General features: G+C 41.9%; 1 protein-coding gene across 1 annotated transcript; it reads right to left on the bottom strand.

Annotated features, from left to right (window-relative positions):
* Nucleotides 1–527: 527 nt before the first annotated feature.
* LOC121533988 (beta-1,4-galactosyltransferase 1) lies at nt 528–25112 on the bottom strand. The gene is made up of 6 exons (XM_041840395.1): nt 24186–25112; nt 20181–20416; nt 15001–15188; nt 10597–10719; nt 3863–3967; nt 528–2336 (listed from the first exon to the last, which is right to left on the bottom strand). The coding sequence occupies exons 1-6, from the start codon at nt 24469–24471 to the stop codon at nt 2207–2209; spliced, it is 1068 nt and encodes a 355-aa protein (XP_041696329.1). The 5' UTR covers nt 24472–25112; the 3' UTR covers nt 528–2206.
* Between the last annotated feature and the right edge of the window lie 257 nt (nt 25113–25369).

Raw genomic sequence — 25369 nt, 5'->3', positions numbered from 1 at the left:
TTGCACAATTGGTGGCTGACTAAATACTTTTTTCCCCCACTGTATGTGGTGATGCAGCCTTTCCTTAGGCTTATTCAATGTGGCAAACACTCCCAATTTTGAGTATAGACATGTATTGCATAGAGCTGACAAACCTCCATTCGCCATGTACATTGTGCTCATTCTATATAACAGATTTCTATATGCAACGTTTCACCATAGTTGAATAAGCCCGTGATGTGGCTTTCTAGACCGAGCCCAAAGGCCCTAAAACTAGAAGGGGAACCCTATGACATCAGGAGCATTCTCTGCTTTACAGTGGAAACATACTGTATATATATATATATATATAGGCTGTGAGTGTGCATAATGGCTTGGCTGCTTCATTGGAACATTCAGTACTGAATGTACAGTATGCAGCCAACTATAGTCCAGCATCTTGTGAAACAGCTAGGGAATTACTGACTTCGCTTCAGCGTTTAATGTACACCTATATCTTCTACTAATGTTTCAAGGTCCATTATAAAGTATTCTCTAAAGTTTTCCAATTAATTGATATTTTCAAGTTTATTTGGGTAAGGCAGAAATGGCTGTCATTTTACAGATTCTCCAAGGACTGAGTCAGAAGAGAATGGCATACATGTAAGCCTGAGTACGGACAGCACACTCATTCTGTAATATCTAGTCTCCAGTCAGAAATCTCAATGGCTTTTTTCCTCAATAAGATTGAGTTACTAACTGTACATGTGCAACGCCATGCGTCATAGCGCACAATCTTGAGTAGTTTTCACTGTATATATATGAGGAACTCTAATGACCTGTTAGGAAGACGTGGTGACAGGAGGCTGCTGAGGGGAGGTCAGCTCATAAAAATGACCGAAACGGAGCAAATGGCATCAAACAAATGGAAACCACGTGTTTGATACCATTCCACCCATTCCGCTCCAGCAATTACAACGAGCCCGTCCTCCCCCATTAAAGGTGCCACCAACCTCCTGTGGTTTGGTTACTACATCATTGAGGCCAATTAAAATCAACACCAGTCACTCGTGATAGACAACAGCGCGGTAGCATTTTACCTCAGGGCACACACTCACAACACCACCAGGCAAATACATTCAGGTGCCTCTTTTTCCCACTAGGGAGAGGCCTCCTTACAGGCTACCTTGAAGGATGGTCTTCACAGGGACGGGAGCTTCAGCAGACACACTTTCAAGAAAGCTTTTCACATTGTTCAAAATACTCTTAAAGGAAAACTCCCCCCCCCCCAAAATGATATGATGCAAAATGCATCATACCGGCTGTATTTCTGTATTTTGAAAGTTATAGATCTTGAAAACTTGATTGCTGACATGCAAAACATTTTAGGACTATATCAAAAGATTGTTTTTAGGTGGAATTTTCCTTTAAGGACCCTTAGCAGTGAGAATTAGAATGTAAATATCATGGGATTTGGCCTTTTCAACAACTTGTTTTTGTAATTCTAGGCCCTTTCTGTTAAGTTCAAAATCTTTTGATGGAACATCAAAGTACAAAAATCCTTTAAGATTGGTTGTCTTTTAACAAAACCTAACAACTAAGTGATAAGCTTTGTTATTGACCTCAGAATTGTAGAGTTCCATATTTGGCCTGACCTCTTGGCATTGGATGGGTTGAAACCCTGCTCAGCAGAGGCATCAAAAAGGACTAGCAAGAAATGCCCCAAAAGTGACAGGAAACTAAAATGATCCCAACATGAACCCAAACGACAACATCCACAGTATTGTGAAGAGATGCATATGACAAAATTAATTATTTTAGAGTCCCCGATGCAACGGACAATCAATTAAACATTTCACAACCTCCCCTCAAGACAAAATGGCTCACAAAGGACTTTGTCTCAGCAGCCCAACAGTTTGTCAATGTTCTGAATGTCAACTCTCATTCCTGGTGTCAACGATTTCAGGATCCTATGATGGAAACGCTGGAATCCCAGTTCAATTCACCATCGGATGTGCAAAGGCCGAAAATAAAGGGAATATTGTGGAACATGTTTGTTTGCTGATTAGATCAGTCATTCTCTGTGGTCCAAGGAATATCATTATTTATAGTGTCAAGGCACATTTGGTTACAGTCCAAAGAGTCCAAGGCATATCATTATTTAGTGTCAAGGCACATTTGGTTACTGCATCCACCACAGTGGCAAATTGGTTGTCAAGGCTGTTCATGTTTTTATTGGTTTTCTGAGTCATTTTTTCCCCACGTCCACCGTAATTTTGGTGTATAATTGATCCTTCTCCACTTTGACCACTTTGTACGACAGGGTTTTTATGCCGTCTTTGTTCATGGTCTCCCTGGTGTGGGCGATGCGGTCAAACCTGTAACGAAAGACCACAGTTCAACCACAATTCAATGACGTGGTTTAAGAACCATTCCTATTTTTTTATTTGGTAAAGGTGTAGCCTATAGCAAACATCTCCTCTGGATTTCACATAAATCTTTGCTTGTTAAACACTACTTAATTAAACGCTCCTCAAAAAACCTAACCACGACAATCAAACTAATCAAAGTGCTACTGAAAAGTAATAAGCTATATAGTCTCACTAACTGCCGCCGCTGATCAATAGATAATCAATAGCCCTGATGAATTAATTGGCTTTTCAGTGAGGCCTAGCGTGATCATGACCACACTTATTGTTATGGATGTTGAGGCATCTATTGCACATCAATGTTTGCCCAGGCTTCTATTGCACATCAATGTTTGCCCAGGCATCTATTGCAGTGTTAAGTTTGCTTCGGTACAGAGAAGAATGGCCGAGCTGACCAAGTCAGCCAATGTTAGTGAGAAATGACGTCAAGGGAAACAAAAGTGAGTGACTGGATCCTTGTGTGACGAGGGCAAGGAGAGCCTGGGGAGTGTTCAGCTGTGCACACCCTTTGTTCCCTCCCTTCGGCTCTCCTTTACAGATCCGATAGCGCTGGATAACTGAAACTAGGTGGACCTACCGATGTGCATCTTTCACTTTCAAGATGATTCAATACTTATCTAGATACATGGGCTTCGATATGATACAGGTACGATAAGTTTTAGTTTGAAACGATTCGGTTTGACTAGAGAATGAATCGATACGATGCCCTAACATTTGTTGCATAAACACATTCATTTTCCATTCTAAATTAAAATCAACTGCTGATGGAGCTCATGAGCTGAGCCTCTCTGAGCTGGATCTGTCTGAGCAGACTTGTGTGTGTGTGTGTGTGTGTGTGTGTGTGTGTGTGTGTGTGTGTGTGTGTAAATGAAATATGTCTATGGTGTACGTACTACGTAGGCACCTGAGCTGAGCCATAAGGGAGACTAGTAGGGATGTAACGATTCACCGATACGCATCGGTCCCCGATTCAAATGTTTAAGATACAAGTGAACCCCAAACCGATACAAATGTAGGCTATTGATATTGCCTGGGGTTGTCCTGCATGCGAAATGACTTGTAGATCAATGACTGTCAACACAGTAACATGCAGTTCGACACAGAGGACTCATCAGTTGTCACAAAAGATGAGGTATTTTCTGAAGGTAAAAAGAACGTAGGCATAATATGAGCTAAACGTTTTAGTGAACCGTAACGTTTGAATTGATTTTTTTGACCGATGCATGCTACATTTGGATCGGATTGGGGTCCGCGGACCGATGCGCTTGTATCTTAAACGTTTGAAAATCGGGGACCGATGCGTATCGTTGAATAGTTACATCCCTAGGTGGACCTACTGCTTACTCCTATTAAATCCAATTTGGCTAGATTCATGTGAAAGGGAGTGAACAAAGACAGAGTGGGTAACATTATAGATGGAAATACAGCCCCTGAGAGCAATGTGCAGGAGTCGTGTTCACAAGGGGGAACCTCACCTCTGTGGGTTGTCTTCGTTCCCACCGTCCCGGTTGTGGCGGATCATCCTGCAATTCCCCACGGCTCCGCTGGGCCGTGAGATGGTCATCCCCTTGGAGCTCAGCCTGTTAAAACACAGCAGCATGAGTCAGAGCACCTGTCTAACTAAAACGCTGTGGGAAGTAGTTACAACAGCTTTTACACCAGGGAGAAAATCTTCCCGTTTTTCTTACACTAGTGAAATAAACCTAAAAAAAGGTCAAATAAAAAGTAGGATAGATGTGAAAGGGAGTAAAACAGGTTATTTGGTTTCATTCAGTTACCTCTGTGGAAGAGATGCAAATTGTGCACTATTGCCTAACTCAATAGGTGTAACCAGAGAGGAAGAGGCTAAGCGAGAGGGTTTAATCTGCCCAAAATCTGTCCACGTTAAACAGATCATTCATTATTAAGCAAGTGAGGAGTTTTGTATGGGGGGCCCATGAGAGTGTCAAATAATATTAAATGATAAAAATGAATTGCTATTTTGATACGTGAGGCTTATTTGATCTAATAGAAGTTTTGTAATGCTTAGGTTGATATGAGTGCACTGATAAGTGCGATGCACGGACATCCTGGCAACTTTGAGAAAAAACATTGGCATCTCATCATTATATCCAGTATGGCGCCGGAGAAGATGGCTGCCGTTTTACAGCCCTCTAACCCGGCCGGCTCGGTCCTCCCCTCCAGCTCCGTGGCTTGATGACTCATTGCGAGCTCACAGAACAGAGCTCCGGGCAGCTGAGCGGAAATGGAAGAAAAGTAGACTCCCTGCGGACCTGGCATCTTTTCACTCCCTCCTCTCTACATTTTCTTCATCTGTTTCTGCTGCTAAGGCCACTTTCTACCACTCTAAATTCCAAGCATCTGCCTCTAACCCTAGGAAGCTCTTTGCCACATTCTCCTCCCTGCTGAATCCTCCCCCCCCCCCCTCTCTGTGAATGACTTCGTCAACCATTTTGAAAAGAAGGTTGACGACATCCGATCCTCGTTTGTTAAGTCAAATGACACTGCTGGTCCTGCTCACACTGCCCTACCCTATGCTTTGAATTCTTTCTCCCCTCTCTCTCCAGATAAAATCTTGCGACTTGTGACGGCAGGCCGCCCAACAACCTGCCCGCTTGACCCTATCCCCTCCTCTCTTCTCCAGACCATCTCTGGTGACCTTCTCCCTTACCTCACCTCGCTGATCAACTCATCCTTGACCGCTGGCTATGTCCCTTCCGTCTTCAAGAGAGCGAGAGTTGCACCCCTTCTCAAAAAACCAACACTCGATCCCTCTGATGTCAACAACTACAGACCAGTATCCCTTCTTTCTTTTCTCTCCAAAACTATTGAGCGTGCCGTCTTTAGCCAACTCTCTTGCTATCTCTCTCAGAATGACCTTCTTGATCCAAACCAGTCAGGTTTCAAGACTGGTCATTCAACTGAGACTGCTCTTCTCTGTGTCACGGAGGCTCTCCGCACTGCTAAAGCTAACTCTCTCTCCTCTGCTCTTGTCCTTCTAGACCTGTCTGCTGCCTTTGATACTGTGAACCATCAGATCCTCCTCTCCACCCTCTCCGAGCTGGGCATGTCCGGCGCGGCTCACTCTTGGATTGCGTCCTACCTGACCGGTCGCTCCTACCAAGTGGCGTGGCGAGAAGCTGTCTCCGCACCACGTGCTCTCACCACTGGTGTCCCCCAGGGCTCAGTTCTAGGCCTTCTCCTATTCTCCCTATACACCAAGTCACTTGGCTCTGTCATATCCTCACATGGCCTCTCCTATCATTGCTACGCTGACGACACACAACTAATCTTCTCCTTTCCCCCTTCTGATAACCAGGTGGCGAATCACATCTCTGCATGTCTGGCAGACATATCAGTATGGATGACGGATCACCACCTCAAGCTGAACCTTGGCAAGACGGAGCTGCTCTTCCTCCCGGGAAGGACTGCCTGTTCCATGATCTCGCCATCACGGTTGACAACTCCGTTGTGTCCTCCTCCCAGAGTGCGAAGAGCCTTGGCGTGACCCTGGACAACACCCTGTCGTTCTCCGCTAACATCAAGGCGGTGACCCGATCCTGTAGGTTCATGCTCTACAACATTCGGAGAGTACGACCCTGCCTTACACAGGAAGCAGCACAGGTCCTAATCCAGGCACTTGTCATCTCCCGTCTGGATTACTGCAACTCGCTGTTGGCTGGGCTCCCTGCCTGTGCCATTAAACCCCTACAACTCATCCAGAATGCCGCAGCCCGTCTGGTGTTCAACCTTCCCAAGTTCTCTCACGTCACCCCGCTCCTCCGCACACTCCACTGGCTTCCAGTTGAAGCTCGCATCTGCTACAAGACCATGGTGCTTGCCTACGGAGCTGTGAGGGGAACGGCACCTCCGTACCTTCAGGCTCTGATCAGTCCCTACACCCAAACGAGAGCATTGCGTTCATCCACCTCTGGCCTGCTGGCTCCCCTACCTCTGCGGAAGCATAGTTCCCGCTCAGCCCAGTCAAAACTGTTTGCTGCTCTGGCACCCCAATGGTGGAACAAGCTCCCTCACGACGCCAGGACAGCGTAGTCACTCACCACCTTCCGGAGACATTTGAAACCCCACCTCTTTAAGGAATACCTGGGATAGGATAAAGTAATCCTTCTACCCCCCCCTTACCCCAACAAAAAAAAAATTGAAAAAAAGATTAAAAATTAAACACAAATAAAAAACAAAAGGAACAAAAAAGATCTAAAAAAAAAAATACAAAAATAAATAATTGTAAAGTGGTGATCCCACTGGCTATAAGGTGAATGCACCTATTTGTAAGTCGCTCTGGATAAGAGCGTCTGCTAAATGACGTAAATGTAAATGTGTGTTTTTTTGCGTTATTTGTAATTTATTCTGTACATAATGTTTCTGCCACCGTCTCTTATGACCAAAAAGAGTTTCTGGATATCAGGACAGCGATTACTCACCTCGTATTGGACGAAGATTTTTTCTTCAACGAGTCGGAAGCGAAGGATATTCTACAGACACCCGACAATTTTACATTTTACTATTTATGCATAGTCACTTTAACTCTACCCACATGTACATATGACCTCAATTACCTTGACTAGCCGCTGCCCCCGCACATTGACTCTGTACCGGTACCCCCCTGTATATAGCCTCCCTACTGCTATTTTATTTTACTGCTGCTCTTTAGCTATTTGCTTTTATTTTAAAATGTTTCTTAATTAACACTTTTCTTTTACATTTTTCTTTTAAAAAACAGCATTGTTGGTTAAGGGCTTGTAAGTAAGCATTTCACTGTAATGTCTACACCTGTTGTATTCGGCGCATGTGGCAAATAACATTTGATTTGATCTCTGGTGTAACTACACTGGAGATAGTCTGGCCTTGCTTGTTTGTGTAGCAAGGTTCAGGGACACAGCCGATAAAAGCTTCCAGACCGCTGTGAATAACTGAGTATCTCTGGAAACCTCCTGTCTGCCATTGTTTACAGTATCCCTATCAAAATGGATACGGTGACTTATCAAGCAACCCCTCCAAAGAGCTCAAAAAGCAGCAGAGACAAAAAAAAAAAAAACATCTTAACACCTTGTGCTGTTGGGCATTTATCAGTATGTGTGGAGTTCATCTATAATTAAGTTCTGGAGACAGTGTTCAGTTTGGCTGATCTATAGTGTAGCTATAGGGTTACACGTGCCTCAAATGCAGAAGTTAACAAGGCACAGTATATGTTCTGTAGAGAGAATTGAATCCAAAACCGTCCCTTTGATATTTTAAATACTTTTTATATATATTTTTTATAACACGCTTAAGTGCCAAAATTCAGCATTTTGACATGTCCCTCGTTTTCATCACTGTAAAGCCCTAGTTATTTTGTTGCTTTGACATTATTTATTTCATTTGATTATTTTAAGGCCTGTTATGAACTGAACTCGTTTTCCTATTGTGAAACTATTTATTTTTAACATATTTTTTCTAAAGGAACATTAAACATCTAATAGTCAAATCATAGAGTTCCTGTATGAAAAAAACAGTTTGCTCTACAGGTCACTGCACACCACTTCCTCCTCCATTATTAGAAAAACTGTCCAAAACTGTATGACACTCACAGTATTGCCACGTAAGACTAAACTGATTAGCATTTAAGCCATTCTGACAGCAGACCTTTGAAGCCAGTGATGCTTATGTGAGCATGTTGTAAGTCTAGAGGCAGGCTATTCAAAACACATGAATCAAGGCAAATAAGGTTTAAGGTACATTCAAATGTCATGCCAAACTCTTTCCAATCTTTCCAATCTTTACAACAGCATTAGCGATTTAAATGCTTGCTTGTCTTACTGATAGAGGTACGGAGAAACAAGCCTTTGTGCATTTAATAGGTAGAAACTAAATAATACTGGATTAATTTGGCAAGTGACACTTAATATGTAGCCTGCTGTTTTACAGAACCTGGTTTTGATCAGTCACATGAAAAATATGAAGAAAATCCTTAGTAACAACTTTCACCTGTGCTGTTAGCATCATTCAGAAACTGGAGAGACAGGCAGGATCAATGGAGATAGCTGGAGGGGGTGTTCAGGGACTGTCTCAGAGACAGGACACATACTCCTCCTCACAAATTAGAAGTTTGTTTGGGTGTCCCATCTGCTTGTGAAAGCGCCTCGGCTAAAATGGACCTTAACAGGCTACTTACTCACTGGTACATCATTTCCTTCAAGAGCAAATTGTGGTAGTGGTATACAAGGGCACCCTTTGGGGCAAGTTGGAACAATGCAAAAAGTTGGAATACAAACACAATAACCCACACTGATGAATGACAAGAACGAGGCCCATGTAACCATGTAATAGGGTTTCAACATTGCTCCTATGAGCCACAGACATTTGTGACCCACCACCTGGATTCGTTCCTATGTAGTAAAATTTGAAATTGTGTTTTTTACATTGGCTAAAAGTAGCGACTCAGAGCTAGAAAATGGTATATCATACACTGCAGTTGAGGAACAATGGGAAAGTAATTCTGCTTTGGAAGTTGATAAACTTGTAAACCCACTTTTGAGAAAATGGCCCGTGAATGTTTTGGTACACCTACTGGAGAGCTCTTCTTTGTCTACACCCATTCAGCATCGTTCACACCCTCTTAAGCCTTAGCCCCACCCATCTCTTTAAGGATTCACATGTGAGGCCATGTGCTAAACATAGTGAGTAGTGCAGTAAACAACCAAAGATTTGTAAACAACCAAATATTTCAAGACTAAAAGTGGTAAAAGTAGTAGCCTACAATAAGGAAAACTCCAGGTAAAAATACTTTAACTAGTCGACCTATATCCTAATCTGACTTTGGTGCAGGTCATGTCGTTCTTTACATCACCGTCTCTGGTAAACAAACACTATATCAAATAAAATATACGTTTATTTGTCACATGCACGGGATAGAGAAGGTGTAAACGGTACAGTGAAATGGTTACTTGCATATTTGCATAGTAGCAATATAAAAAACAGAAAGTGTCCAGATAAAAATATGTTCTAATTATTACCCAGACACACTTGTCTAAATTGATGGGTCATGTGAAAGAAATGCTATAACCACCACCGGCCACATCTAGCTAAGTGGATGGGTCATGTGAAATAAATGCTATAACCACCCCCCGGCCACATCTAGCTAAGTGGATGGGTCATGTGAAATAAATGCTATAATCACCCCCAGACACACCTGGCTAACTTGATGGGTCATATAATCATCTGCCGAAGTGAAGTCTTTTGTTTAGACATGTAGTGGCATGAACCAGCATAATCCCAACTCATACTACTACCACCAATACAAACTGATTGTCATAGCTGTAGTAGGAATCTGCAGATAGCTAAGCTAACCAGCTAGGTTCAATGTTAGCTAGCTTGCTAACATCAGGCTATAACTAGCAATGCAAATGGATTTCTGATTCTAATAATATTACTACACAGATCATACACGTAACGTTAGCTAGCGAGCCAGCAAGCTAACGTTCGCTAGCTAACAGTATGCTTTAACTTGCAATGAAAATGACTTTGACAAAATTAGAAACATATAATATCTGAAAACGTAGCTAGACTCTTACCCATATACATGGATGAATGCTTCACGGCTGACTGGAACCATTTAACTCAGTTTTGTTTGTATCTACATCTTGTTTGGCCAGCATTGTATCAAGTCACTCGGTTCACACTGTGCAGAAAGTAGCCCATCATAACTTTTTCCAACTGATCTGTCGATAGTGCCTGCTAAATTCAGGGCAACAATGTTGTTGAGAAAAGAGAGCAAAACTTTTGTAGTTCTCGATGGCTAACGTTATATCTTTCAAAACAGCTACGGTGCAAAGGATTATCAACACATACTGAGCTTCTCACGTTATAAACAGAGGCATGCTACATGGCAGACCAATCCAAACTCATCTCCTGGCATGTCCAGCCCATCCATTATCTCAGCCAATCATGGCTAGCAGAAAGGTTCCTGTCTTTTACCGTGGCTAAACCAACTAGGCTCGTAATTTAACAATTGTATTTTTATTTACCGATGGAATACAAGTTTGTTATTAAGTTCACATGTTCCAGAAGGTATTTCTGCCAAAAAACGCATTTTGATCCAAATATAAAAAATACGTTCCAATGCCTCTCCTGTGAAGTAGTGACATGGGACATACACCTAGCTTCCTGAAACGGGTCACATTTGTCTGAGAGTGGCCGTGCGGACTCTGACCTGTTGAAAATGTCGTCGTCCTCCCCTCCCCAGCCCCAGTAGTTGTTGGGGAAGCCGTTGATCTTGAGGAACTGCTCCTTGCTCATTGACGACACGCCTCCAAAGTACTGTTTGTACGGCAATCTGAGAGCAAGAGAGAGCGAGAGAGAGAGAGAAATAAATGGAGAACCTTGAATTTGTTTATTAGAGTTTAAACTAGGCTTGGGCGGTATACCGTATACACCGTATACTGCAGTATTTGGAAATAGCCACAGGATGGTTTTTCAATAACGTCAAAACAATCTTTGAAATGTTTACATATTTATATTTGTAGCTATTTGAGTAAACACCTGCAGTCAACTTGTGCAATGCGTTAGGAGACAAAGCAGATTGCGTTCTTCATTTCACCTGTCACATTATTTTACATTATGAAGCTTACGTAGTTCCCCAGAACAGTTGAGCCAGTCACGTGTTTGTTTGTAAATAGTACAACAAGAGAAAGTGGGAGCAGGTGAGTCCAGCTGTGTATTGACAGGGGTCGCGTTTTATATTGAAAGTCAGTGTTTTTTTTGCTTCAATAGAGTGATCAGGGACGTGGAACTATAGTTTTTCCTTCCCAGAAAATACATTAGAGCAATACATTCTGCAGATAATAGCTTCATTTTCATCAGATGACAACAGAAGTGCAACACTATTTGGCTGGCAGCCACACAAGTAAATTAGCTTTTAATGAAAAAGCAAGGTCTTTTTTGAAAAAACGATGCATGGCCATCATATTTCTAATGTTTAAGTCTATCATAGAAAGAATGCAGCCTAGCTACATTTCTTAACATTTTGCTTAAAGTTAATCTTGCATTTTACCAGAGAAAAATGGGCTTACCGTACCGAGAAAGGTACCGATGAGAAAGTAGCTACACATCAGTCAGAGCGATGTCTGCTGATAGAATGCCGTTTGTGAATTCTCATTTGAGTTTAGAAGTGCAACTGAAGCACAAAATGTCTGATGGTGAGCAGAAATTACAATAAGAAGCATTTTAGATCTGCGTTTAATCTTTTTTTCCTGCGTGAAAAACTCAGAAATCTGTGTTAACACGACCCCTAAGTTTAAATTGCTATCTAAGTAAGTGGTTGAATTAATAAGGTGACGGGGCATCATATTGTGTTAGCTGTCTGCGTGTTTTAGAAGGCAAAGCCCTTTGGATTAGTTATTTGTACAGCTGTCACTGCCATTTTGATTTCCTTGTGTTTTTTTCTCCTCTCCGTTCTCGGCTTGTCTGCTCCTCCCCGAGCAGAGCAGGCAGGCCCGTTGCCCTAGCGACTCCAGACAGACACAGCGTGTAGACATGCTGCTGGAGAGCCAGTACTGTTCTTCCTTCTGACAAGCACCCGTCAAAACGTGTTTCATTTGCACAATGTCTCTCGTTCACATTCACTTGTATAACTTTATGAGCTGGATTGCCTGTCTTTACAATTAGTTTATTTCCATTTGCACTCGCCTCCGCTATTACTTGTGCTAATTTGGTTAGCATTCTGGTAATAGACGCCCAATGGGCTTTTTGGCGCCCCCTTGTGTACTAAGCCGGTAATACAGTAAATCCCGGGGTGAGAGAAGGACGGTATGACGATATGAAAATCTGGATACTGCCCAACCCTAGTTTAAACACCTCTCAAAAAAATGTTAACCTCTACGGCAGGGTTCTTCAATTCCGGTCCTGGAGGGCCGAAACACCTCTGTTTTTCATCCTCTCCTTCTAATCAGGGGCTAATTCAGACCTGGGACACCAGGTGAGTGCAATTAACTACCAGGTAGAAATAAAAAACAGAAGTGTTTCGGCCCTCCAGGACCGGAATTGAAGAACCCCGCTCTACGGGATCGGTGTCCCGTATACGGGACGGTTGAGCTAACGTGCGCTAATGTGATTAGCATGACTGTTGTAAGTAACAGCAAACTTTCCAGGACATAGACATGTCTTATATGGGCAGAAATCTTAAATTCTTGTTAATCTAACTGCACTGTCCAATGTACAGTATCTATTACAGTGAAAAAATACCATGCTATTGTTTGAGGAGAGTGCACAACAACAAAAATGTTTGATACATTCACCTCTGATGGTAAACAATGCACTCAGTAATCTTGCTCTGATTTGTCATCCTAAGGGTCCCAGAGATAAAATGTAGCATAGTTTTGTTTGTTAAATCCATTTTTAGGATGTAGGAACTGGGTTCTACAGTTTGAACCCATGCTGTCTCTTGCTCCACACCCACCCCGCCCGGCCATCTAGATGTGTGAAAGTTAGTGTATAAGCTAATGATCCATCATGTATGACATTCCTGGGAGTGTGTAAACTTATATTTTGTACATTTGGGCAGACTTGATACAAAATAGTCCAGTATTGCAATGCTTCACCGGATCAATCTGAAACTTTTTTTTTGGCCTTTCTCTTGCATTTCAAAGATGATGGAACAATTGTTTTTTAGTAAACGCATGTTTTTTGGTTTGTATTATCTTTTACAATATCTAATGTGTTATATTCTCCTACATTAATTTCACATTTCCACAAACTTCAAAGTGTTTCCTTTCAAATGGTATCAATATGCATATCCTTGCTTCAGGTCCTGAGCTACAGGTAGTTAGATTTAGGTATGTCATTTTAGGCGAAAATTGAAAAAAAGGGTCCGATCCTTAAGAGGTTCAATGACTTGGGCCCTAACAGAAACCGCAGTCAGTGGCTTATGTTCCAGGAAACAGGAATTATCTGCAGATGAGGTGCTGCAGAAAAACCCTCTTCCTCTGTTTGTGTCACTGCCTTCTGTAAGTTACATGCTGGCTCTCTGTACACTGTGTACTGTATGGCCACATGGCGCCAAGAGACTGATGAACCCTGGTTTAGCCTTGCCTCACTTTCCTGTTGATTTTGGACACCGAATTAGCCTTGGCTATACTGCCATTCTTTAAATCCCATGGCTAACATTGGAAAGGTCAGCACATTTAAGAAAATCAACAACAACAAACAAATCTTTAAAAAAAACATGAATCCATTGTGGGACTTAGTCACCGAACAAATTATCCAACTAGGGGAGCTTGGCATCTCTCCTTCAGCCGGATTTCCCTGCCAAAATCCTGCTGGATATTGCATCCAGATGCTTAGTGAGCTGCATAGGGATGCCCATAAAAGCCTAGTTACAAGCTGTGACCTGTACTGTGACCTGTACACAGGTGGCACTCAGCACTATGACGTCACATCTGGGATCAGCTTACCTTACCAATCTAAATCTTACATCAGAAGCAGGCAACGGCGCCAAACTGACTGTAGATCAGCGCCTAGCCAAGCATAAGGCCTACAGCTGTGTAGGCCCAGAGCTGTGTATCACAACAGAAGAGAAGCTCCCAAATCCTTTTATCAAACACACAGATAAAAATACAGTCACTAGCATCACAGAGCCCCTCCCTGTCTGACATGTAACTGTGTTACATGTGCAGAGCAACAGCTAAACCAACTGGAGTTTGCTCTACAGGTCACTGGACCCCACTTCCTCCCCCATAGTCAGAAAACAGAGCAGCAAACAGTCCAACACTGTGTGACACTCAGCATTGCCACCTAAGGTTAAACTGATTAATATTTAAGCCATTCTGACAGCAGACCATTGAAGCCAGTGAGCACATCGTAAGTATAGAGGCAGGCTATTCAAAACACATGACTCAAGGCAAATAAGGTCCCAATGAGGGACAGTTTACTACTAGTGTAGCTCAACTTGGGGCCTAAATCAAATGATATGCCAAGTTCTTTCCAAATCTTTCCAACACCGCCTTCTGCATTAGCAATAAAAATGCTTGCTTGTCTTACTGATAAGATGTACGGAGAAACAAGCCTTTGTTCATTTAATAATAAGAAATTAAATAATACAGCATTCCTTTGGCAAGTGACACTTTATATGTAGCCTACGGTTTTACAGAACCTGGTTTTGATCAGTCACGTGAACAATAAGGAAGAAGGAAATCCTTAGTAACAACTTTCACCTGTGCTGTTGGCATCGTTCATAATTTCATCCCCACCCCATTGGGGAATGTGGCAGTACTGACTCCATCACTAAAGCCCAGTGAACGGCTTGGTTTGCACTGCTTGCTGCAAAAGTCTCTACACAGCTACGGAGGTAAAGACAGGCAGAACCGGAACCTGAACAACAAAACACGACAAAGTCCATTTTCAATAAGCAGCATCAAGCAAAGTCAGCTGTTAGCTCTGTAAGCACAGTGGTAATTCAGCAGTTAATGGGTTCAAGTGAGTGACACGGACAGAACTTTTAAGCTTTTATGTGGACACTACAGTGTGGTTGTGTGTGTGTGTGTGTCTGTACTATGTCTGGGCAGTGAAATGGAGAGAGACAAAGACAATTCCAGGGCTATCCGTGGGAGTGTTGGCTTACCTGAAGCTAAACTTGTCCATGGAGACAGACAGGTGCCTGGGCTGGCTGAAGCACTTGTAGGTGTTGCGGTCGTCCATGGGGATTAGGTCCACGTCGCTGAACACAAAGCAGCCGTAGTCGTACTCCTTTAGGGCCTCCGAGTAGCCAACGTTGAGGAGCTTGGCGCGGTTAAAGACCTCATCACCGTCCTAGAGCGTGCGAATGGAGGGAATATGGGGTTAGAATTGGAAGGTGAATCGTGTAGAAATAAATACTTATTTTTGAGTGTCTAGACAGGGGTAGGCAACTCTGGTCGTCATTGGTTGGTTGGCCACCCATGTCTAATGGGACTAAAGCGCACACCAGAACTAAGGCTAAACTGAAGCATCCAGAGGGCCATCTATTATAATGTGATTGACAATGCAAACGTGTCAGAGACTGAGCACTAGACACTACAAACATCATACACTGACGTTTACAGAGAAAACGTACCAGACTTGTTTAGCTGGAAGGTTTGGACAATTGAAAAATATTGGTGCATACAATACAGGACTTAAACGTTTGTCTTTGATGACGTTGTGTAGGCATCTTGTTGTTTGCTGGAAAACATGCGTTTACTCTTAATCAGGAGAATGTGGGTACTTACAAACTTGAATTGAAATTCATGTTCTGTGATGCTGATGCAGTGTCATCAAAGCTCTGCGGGCCCCAGCTCTAATGTGACTCGATGTAGCTGTAAGAGGATTGCTCAAGAACATGGATAGGTCATCTCTCTGGGGGACAACCTATGCCATTTCCCATTTCGAAACTCTTCAAGCAGTACAGTACTTTTTCCTCAGCATCGCGCTTTAGCTGTCCTCGTCTTATAATCATGGGCCTATCTTCATTAAAGAATAGGGGGCAGAATATCCTTAAATCGGGGGATTGAATGGCAGCATATCATATTGTACTCTGTACAGCCTTTATCCTCTGCTCAGTCAATAGATTCGGGGCTCTTATCAGTCTGGTATGTCATTTACTACTTGTTGCCCACATGAACAAATCCTATAGTATACTATGGTATAAATACTTTACTGTCCGTAAAAACACTACAGTGAATACGGTAGTATTTACTATAGTGTTTTTGTTTTATTATCTTTAACGTTGAAGTGGAGGCTTTCTCCTTAAGGAAACCTACCGGAGAAATTTAAATACTAAAAGAGCAAATGTTCCATAACCTGTAGGTAGGTAGGACTGGGGTCTGAACGGGTGCATCGTGTTCTGTCAGTGTGCCTTCAATGTGGGTGAAGTGCCTTTCAGTGGACACGTCTCGTATATCACTGGCTTTATCTGATGGTCCTCCTGAAAAGGTTAGCTTGAATACCCATAGAACCAAATTTGGCTAAAATATTCAAATTGGGGCAGATGAAACCCCCTAATAACATGCAATTGAAACAAGGACTGATGTCCTCAAATGAAAGTGTGGCTAGTGTTTTTAAACAATTCACTTAAACAGAGCAGGAAAACCTGGATAGGAGTCCCGACAATTGAATCAATGTTCAGTAAGTAGTGTTCTCTGCTGAAGCACTTTGTTGTCGGTCACATGTTATGTTACACATTGTGGTGATAAGAGAGACAGACATATGACACCTGATTAAAATAAACTTCTTGACATCCGCTACGGTCTGATATAAACATACGCTAAGGAGGTCTATGAGTGTGTTTGTTTATGGGAGTGTGGTTTTTTTCTCCACCAAGTGATGCATCCCTCTCTCCTCCAGTGCATGACAGCATCATCTGCAGAAAGGGTGTGTGGATCATTTGCAAAGACAGAAAGAAGCAAGTGAAGAAGATTTTGAAAAAAGTGCATGTGACCAAAATAGATTTCTCTCAGTCAATGAGGGAGCGAGAGACAGATAGAGAGAAAAGAAGCCCATATTACCAGTAGAACCCCTCAGCCCATGGAGTCACGCAATTGGCCAGAGCAAGCAGGGGACCATTTTCTCCTCTTCCAGCGACCACAGCCATTGGCCAGATACGTCTGACATGCAAAAGGGTGGCGGTTTGAGCAAAGGGGCAGAGAAAGGAGGAAGAAATCAAATGAGAGGAAAGGATAGGAAAGGAGAAACAGAAGAGAGAAACAGAAAGATTGAGTAGAATTCCAAAAAAGACCCAATAATTGTGTTTGACTGCATTGAAGAGCCCTTTAGCAATAGATAGGCCACTCGACTATGGAAAAAGTCAGATTGGCCCATTAGTATAACAGCAGCCATTAAAGCTACTTTTCTTTGCAGTGGACACCACCATGTCAAGGCTGACGTCTTGAACTAATTTGCTACTTGTGTTGGAGACTGGAGTAGAGTATACGATAAAAAAGTATTATATGTTCAAATAGAACCATGTATTTGCTGCGTATGACGTTCTAGGTGTGGCGTTCACTCTACACTTCAACATGCTGGTTGACCCACATTTGACCTGTTAGAGGGTGGGAGGCAACAGACTCATGTCCTGGCATGAGACGTGAACGAAGAGTCAATTACGCCTTCAAGCTGAAAAACAGTACTGGCCTCCCAAGAGCCAATAGTACCTCCATCTGCAAAGAATCATGTCATTAAATGGATCATTAAACTATACCTAACTGATACGTTTTTTTTTTTAACAAACAGGAATAGGTTTAATCTACAATATGGTCCTGTATGCCAGTATTAACTTTGGCTTGTCAATAAATGTTCAAATGTTACTTTGCTTTATCCTAGACAGTGTTGATGACTTGAAGGATATTGAGAAGGATGGATATCGTTATCCTACGTTCAGGTCAGCATTTGCATGTAATGGGATTAGATTTCCCAATAACTTAATACATTTTCATATAGTCAATTCTGGGATGTGTAGTGGCATTCATATTAGAGTTTGTCCTTTTGCCAGATTGATTTCAAAATACCCTTGAGGCCAACTCTAGTATTCACAGAGTCAGGAAATCCCCATACCTGTGAGAATACAGTCTAATTACTTGGAACACTTTAAATGAGAGCACGCGCAAAACAAGTTTCTGCCCATCTGTGGTCTCATGTTTCTAATGAGGCATAGGAAGTAGAGGTGCTGAACCCCCTGATAAACTCAAATTAGTACACTAGGCCTTTATTACTCCTTTATGAGAGGAGAAATATACTTGTCAGCAGAGCGGGGAGAAAATATTACTTTTTGGGTAACTACATTTTTTAGATTTTTCCCAGACCTCAAAAGTAGTCTCCTGCTGTGGTTTAAGCATTGTTATGGACTTAGAACATCCAATTTAGTTTTCTATAAAAACAAAACTATATACATTTTACCTTGAAAATCTAAAAAAGGAGAAAACAGAATAAAAATTTTTAAATGAATCACGCAAAAAATGACATTGATTTTATAGGTCCCTATAGGTAGCACCACTCAGGCTAATGATTGCCAGTGATAACAACCAACAAACCAAGCCAGTTTGCAGCTAGGATAGTAGTCAAAACTGAGTAGTCAACTTGTTGTGGCACTAAGCGCTTATCATGACCACTAGTCTATGGTCAACTTGTCAGTCTTTGATCAAAACTGATTAGAAGCAACATGATATTCACTATGTTGCACCAAGAGCCTGTCAAACCAGTGTAGAACTGTGCTTTGGTCAAAATGCATAAGTTGTGATGAATAAAAAAACAAAAAAGAACAGACTTGATATCACCTGAGCACTTAACTACATGCACTAAACAATGATAAAAGTTTATATTTTGTATCGATAGTTACATATCAGAATATTATTTTTGTGCTAGTCGGCTGTACTTGCACCAAAACGCCACTATTTTTCCCTAATAGCTTGTTCTCAAATAGGGAGCCAATTTGTTTTCAGTGCTTTCATTACCATGACTGATCAAAACAAGTTATCATGGCTCGCGCTTGTCCCTCTGCAGCAGACATTTGGTGAGCAATTTGTTTGGAACATCGAATCACAGTACCAAATCGCAATACGTATAGAATCGTGAGAATCGCAATACATATCGTATCAGCGCCTAAGTATCATGATAATACCGTATCTTGAGGTCCCTGGCAATTCTCAGCCCTACTAAACTATAAACTAGGCCTATATGATTACAATAAAAAGGTCAAAATTAGGCCTACTGACTATTTTTAGATCTGGAAAAGACCATAAATGTTGTGTCCAGGCCAGGTTCCCCAACTGTTTTGCATTAAAGTTTAAGTACAACCCTTGTTGAATTCTTCCTTTAGTTATCTGTAACCAACTCTATACCTTTGTGTACGTCAAAGAAAGAGTGTTCCTTTATTCCAATAAAGGATCTTGATGAAAAGAGACAGGAATGTGTGAGGATAAAAGATAGCCTTCCAGACGGGGCTATTCTCTCAGGTCTTTAAAAAGTGACAGAGATGGACATAGTGTGGCTTTCAGACGGGGCTATTTCTGTGTCACGTCCATGTGTTCAGTGCTAGTTTGACGATAGAGAGCCCGATAGTCTCTTGGTTGTGCAAACACCATGAATAAATAAAGGAAATTGCTGATGGACAAAGAACAGACGCAGAGACAAATGCTGGCACTATGTCGCAAGATCTGATTTCTTCCCATATACGGGAACACAACGGACTACTGCAAATTGTAGGAGTTCTTAAAAAGGGAGGCGTCAGTTATTTGGATGCTAGCCTACTCTTTCTCTTGACTATAAATCAAGAAATTACTTTATCGAAAATGAGAGACATTTCAAACCTTTCTGACAGACTGGGAGAAAAAAGGGCCTAAAAAGCTTATCTCTGACAAGCTACACAAAGTTGAATCTGACTGAAGTTTGCTTTCCCAGAAGAGTTTGCCTACTCAATAAGCAAACAAATCTACCAGCACATGTCTCAACTAGCCAAGTCACTTGGCAGCTGCCATTACAGCCTGTAATGGCTTGATGCCATTTTGTTTTTACACAGCCTAACCCATTCTGCTTAAAAGCGTAAAACCCAAATAAAATATGGCGAAAGTACCTGTACTTGTGGTTTACGGTACCAGTAAACTCTAGCTAGCCTATATTTGAAATATACAGACCACCTTTGTTTGTTTCTTGCATTAAGACAGCCTAATTAAAACGGCACTCCCTGCACTGAAACTTGCACACTGGTTAAAACCTTTCAACCTGCATTTCCCACTACTCCACCCTGCTGTATGCAGACATGGAGCAGACAGGGGCCGGCCGGGAGGGACCCACCTGGTTGATGACATAGACGCCATAGTCCAGCTGCTGGCGCTGAAGGATTGGGTGGAGGTAGTAGAGCCAAAACTTGAGGTGCTCGTCGCGGTTGCGGAAAGGGATGATGATGGCCACCTTCTGGAGGGCCACGCAGTCTTTGGGCTTGAAGCGCCCCCCATTCTTAAGATTGGGGTTTTCCTTCCTTACCACGTCCAGGCTGACTGGGTTGGAGAACTCAATTCGCAGTGGGCCAACTGGACGAGAACGAGAGAAGAGAGGTCATACATTTTTGTCAGGGCTCCATATCTAAACAGCCCTGATAAGTGATGATTTGGTAGAGCCAATGGAAATAGCAAGTGAACACAACTTTCATTAATCTGCTTGCTTAGCCTCACATTGAAGTGTTTTACCATTTTATTTTCAGGACAACCAGGGCTACAAGTAGAACACAAAACAATTTGCATGAGTTTTATTGACAAATGTCAAAAGACAAATAAGGTCCACCAACAAAACCCTGATAAAATATGAATTTATAAGAATACTGTAAGTACATAAATTGTTTGCTCAGTGGGAAATGAATATCCAACTAGTCAGTGACAACTGTGTGGAGTTTGGAGTTTGTGACAGCAACTATGTAATTATATTATAGTTTTATAGACACTAAGTCCTGAGATTTCCTATGATCTTCTATGCAGAAGAACCTCTTACCTTCGACTCGTGTGGCTTGTGAGTGCCACACAGCAAAATAGGTTACATGTGCAAGTTCGTGAGAGTTTCAGCTTTTCATAGAAGGGTCATAATAGATTGAATTTGTCTATTTCTTCTGCATCCGCTGATACCGACCATCAGTCTGTGTGATTCATGGGGGCTGAGCTAGAGCGGTGTTTGTGAGACAAGGTTGTTTTTGGGATCCGACCGTGTCTCACAAAGTCTGCTCTAGCTCAGCCACCGTTAAGCAGTCTGTAGCTCAAACAGACAATGTTTAAAATCGTAGGAGTAATATAGGCTGGGCAGGTCTATACTATAGAATGGAAATCTTGCCTAGTTACCCAATCTCCTGTTTTCAGCAACTGCTTTTTCTCCTGACAATGACTTCTGAACTGTTTTATTATTAAAGCTGCAATATGTAACTTTATGGGCAACCTGACCAAATTCACAAAGAAATGTGTTATAGATCTGTCACTCTCATTGAAAGCAAGTCTAAGAAGCGGTAGATGTGTTCTATGTGCGCTATTTCTATGCCTCCTGTTCTTAAGTTTTGTTTTTGCGGCTTTTACTTCCGGTTTTGCGCACCAGATTCAAACAGCTGAAAATACAATCTTTTTGGTAATGCAAAATATATTTCACAGCGGTTTAGATGGTACAATGATTCTCTACACTATACTTGCTTGTTTTGTCACAAAGTGAAATTAGGTGAACTATTAGAATGTTAGCAACCAGGAAATGGCAGAGCGATTTCTGCATAGTGCATCTTTAAAGCCAGTGACTTACACAAGTAGGTAAGTGCTTAGCAACAGTAGGTCAAATTACAAAAGCCATACAAAAAAAGAACAGAAGGTTATACTACATATATGACGTAGTGAACTTATTGTATTGTTTTCTGCAATGTGACCTAGAGGTTGACGTTCCTAAACTGCAAGACTGCATTGCTTTTCAATTCAATCTCCATGTCCGCTGTGGGCAGAACGAGCACACCACTGTAATCCACTGACTCCCACCTCTGGAGCAGTCAGGGTTTTGTGGCAGAGGGATAGATCCGCTAGGGCCACAGCTGCATAAACATCTCGTTTTTGAAATCGGAGCTAAGGAAGAAGGCAACTGAACAACAACAACAAACCTGTGAGGAAATAAGCAAACTCAAACAATGAATTCAAGAGCACTAGCAGTAGACCTACAGTGGGGAAAAAAGGATTTAGTCAGCCACCAATTGTGCAAGTTCTCCCACTTAAAAAGATGAGAGAGGCCTGTAATTTTCATCATAGGTACACGTCAACTATGACAGACAAACTGAGAAAAAAATTCCAGAAAATCACATTGTAGGATTTTTTATGATTTTATTTGCAAATTATGGTGGAAAATATGTATTTGGTCAATAACAAAAGTTTCTCAATACTTTGTTATATACCCTTTGTTGGCAATGACACAGGTCAAACGTTTTCTGTAAGTCTTCACAAGGTTTTCATCAAAAAGAAAGTACAAATCCACACTGTTGCTGGTATTTTGGCCCATTCCTCCATGCAGATCTCCTCTAGAGCAGTGATGTTTTGGGGCTGTCGCTGGGCAACACGGACTTTCAACTCCCTCCAAAGATTTTCTATGGGGTTGAGATCTGGAGACTGGCTAGGCCACTCCAGGACCTTGAAATGCTTCTTACGAAGCCACTCCTTCGTTGCCCGGGCGGTGTGTTTGGGATCATTGTCATGCTGAAAGACCCAGCCACGTTTCATCTTCAATGTCCTTGCTGATGGAAGGAGGTTTTCACTCAAAATCTCACGATACATGGCCCCATTCATTCTTTCCTTTACACGGATCAGTCGTCCTGGTCCCTTTGCAGAAAAACAGCCCCAAAGCATGATGTTTCCACCCCCATGCTTCACAGTAGGTATGGTGCTCTTTGGATGCAACTCAGCATTCTTTGTCCTCCAAACACGACGAGTTGAGTTTTTACCAAAAAGTTCTTTTTTGGTTTCATCTGACCATATGACATTCTCCCAATCCTCTTCTGGATCATCCAAATGCACTCTAGCAAACTTCAGACGGGCCTGGACGTGTACTGGCTTAAGCAGGGGGACACGTCTGCTAAATGACTAAAATGTAAATGTAAATGTCTGGCACTGCAGGATTTGAGTCCCTGGCGGCGTAGTGTGTTACTGATGGTAGGCTTTGTTACTTTGGTCCCAGCTCTCTGCAGGTCATTCACTAGGTCCCCCCGTGTGGTTCTGGGATTTTTGCTCACCGTTCTTGTGATCATTTTGACCCCACGGGGTGAGATCTTGCGTGGAGCCCCAGATCGAGGGAGATTATCAGTGGTCTTGTATGTCTTCCATTTACTAATAATTGCTCCCACAGTTGATTTCTTCAAACCAAGCTGCTTACCTATTGCAGATTCAGTCTTCCCCAGCCTGGTGCAGGTCTACAATTTTGTTTCTGGTGTCCTTTGACAGCTCTTTGGTCTTGGCCATAGTGGAGTTTGGAGTGTGACTGTTTGAGGTTGTGGACAGGTGTCTTTTATACTGATAACAAGTTCAAACAGGTGTCATTAATACAGGTAACGAGTGGAGGACAGAGGAGCCTCTTAAAGAAGAAGTTACAGGTCTGTGAGAGCCAGAAATCTTGCTTGTTTGTAGGTGACCAAATACTTATTTTCCACCATAATTTGCAAATAAATTCATAAAAAATCCTACAATGTGATTTTCTGGATTTTTTTTCCTCAATTTGTCTGTCATAGTTGACGTGTACCTATGATGAAAATTACAGGCCTCTCATCTTTTTAAGTGGGAGAACTTGCACAATTGGTGGCTGACTAAATACTTTTCCCCCCCACTGTATGCTATGCATTAATAATACATGAGTGGGGCTATAGATAGGCCTATTGTATGACTTAGTGAAATACCAAACACTACAGGGTAAGGAGTCATAAAATAACTTAGAAATAGACAAGTGAAATACCAAACACTACAGGGTAAGGAGTCATAAAATAACTTAGAAATAGACTGGTGGCTATGCACTCATCTATACTTTGAACTTGTTGTTGACATTAGGTTAGACGATAAAGGGACATGTAATCCAAGCTCTTTACTCATTCCTTATCAGAGCATATGAATGACTGTGCCTGACAGTTATGGCCAACATCTGTTATAATTGTTTGCTGATAAGAGACTTTCGCAAGACTACCAACCAATCATCATATGGCTATACAATGCACCCGTGAAATTACAGTTTACGCCATACACATTGATTATGCATTGTTGATTAAATATGTATGTTGTTCGTTTTGGCACCATATCAGCTAACGTTACTTACCAAGCAGTGGGGATGTGTCAGGACATTTTCCAATGTCTTTGGTGATTGTAGTCATGTTGTCTACAGAAAAGTGGTTTGTTTCAAACGCTTCAGGTACTGTGTCCTTTGATGTAGTTTGGTCGTGCTTCGCTGTGTGTGCATGCTGATTTTGTGCAAACGCAAAACGAATATCTAACGACCTCACGTAAAAAATTAAAGTGACCGAAATATGGAAAAAACATAGAAGGACGACCAATTTGCATGTTCTATGGAGAACACTGAAATTCACTGTTGAATCCCGCATCATTAACTTGCTATGCTAAATTAGCTAGCTAGCTAACGTTATATGGATAAACAAATCTAAAGTAGGTAACGTTAGCAAGTTATTTCCTTGTTAACGTTACAAAATTACAACACCATACCCAATTTCGACGGATTTCACTCTGTCAACTAGCTAGCTAATTTTCTACATGCTAGCTGATGGTAAAAGGGTTCATTTTCGCTCGAAACAACTTGAACTTCACGAAAAAGTTACCTATATCGTTGTACTTTCGTTGTATTCCGTCCAATAAAGAAGTTATCTTGTCGTGAAAGATTCCCTCAAGTTACTACTATCACAACTAACTGTCCCAAATTACTTCAACAAACGATTTAGATAACTAACTATCAAACGTTATCGCTAGCTAGTAGCTAACAGTACAGCAGCGAATAATTACAGCAGCAAGTCCGCGAGAAGGCAAGATTCTAAGAATAATCCGTTTCCCGTTGGCCAAATTGACTTCTGCTAAACTCAATTACACAAATATATCCGATGGTATTAATGCTAGTGTATTTAAAATATGAGCGTCCAGTATTAACGAAGTAACTTCAGAGTTGTACAATTTCGAAAAAAACAAAGTCACCCCTCTGACAGACATTTCCTTGTGGAGACCTAACAAAAGTTGGTTGCTGGTTCGAGTAGCATCTTCTTCTTCTTTAAAGTTTTATGGCAGACTAGATCTGTTGGTGTATTGCCGCCACCTACTGTACGGGGCGGCCGAGATAATACAAAATAAATAAATCAAACAACCATCATATAATACTCCTTCAGTCACATTCAAATCACATCCCTACACAGGCTCAAGGCTCAGGTGACTGTAAGGACGGAGCATTCATCGACAGGATTCCTTGTAATGCCTCAGCAGAAAAATCCCTGAGTCCAAAAA

This window comes from Coregonus clupeaformis, chromosome 2, assembly GCF_020615455.1.
Source record: "Coregonus clupeaformis isolate EN_2021a chromosome 2, ASM2061545v1, whole genome shotgun sequence".
NCBI lineage: Eukaryota > Metazoa > Chordata > Actinopteri > Salmoniformes > Salmonidae > Coregonus > Coregonus clupeaformis.
Note: the sequence above shows the minus strand (reverse complement) of the source record. Positions and strands in the feature narration are given on the sequence as shown.

What these genes read in the sequence shown, in the direction of transcription:
- LOC121533988 (XM_041840395.1), bottom strand. Translation starts at nt 24,471, where the DNA reads ATGATGCGGGATTCAACAGTGAATTTCAGTGTTCTCCATAGAACATGC. An exon ending in GCGTCTATGTCATCAACCAG is followed by an intron (nt 15,189 to 20,180) that starts GTGGGTCCCTCC and finishes CGCACGCTCTAG; the next exon opens with GACGGTGATGAGGTCTTTAA. An exon ending in GACGACGACATTTTCAACAG is followed by an intron (nt 3,968 to 10,596) that starts GTCAGAGTCCGC and finishes GTGTTTTAACAG; the next exon opens with GCTGAGCTCCAAGGGGATGA.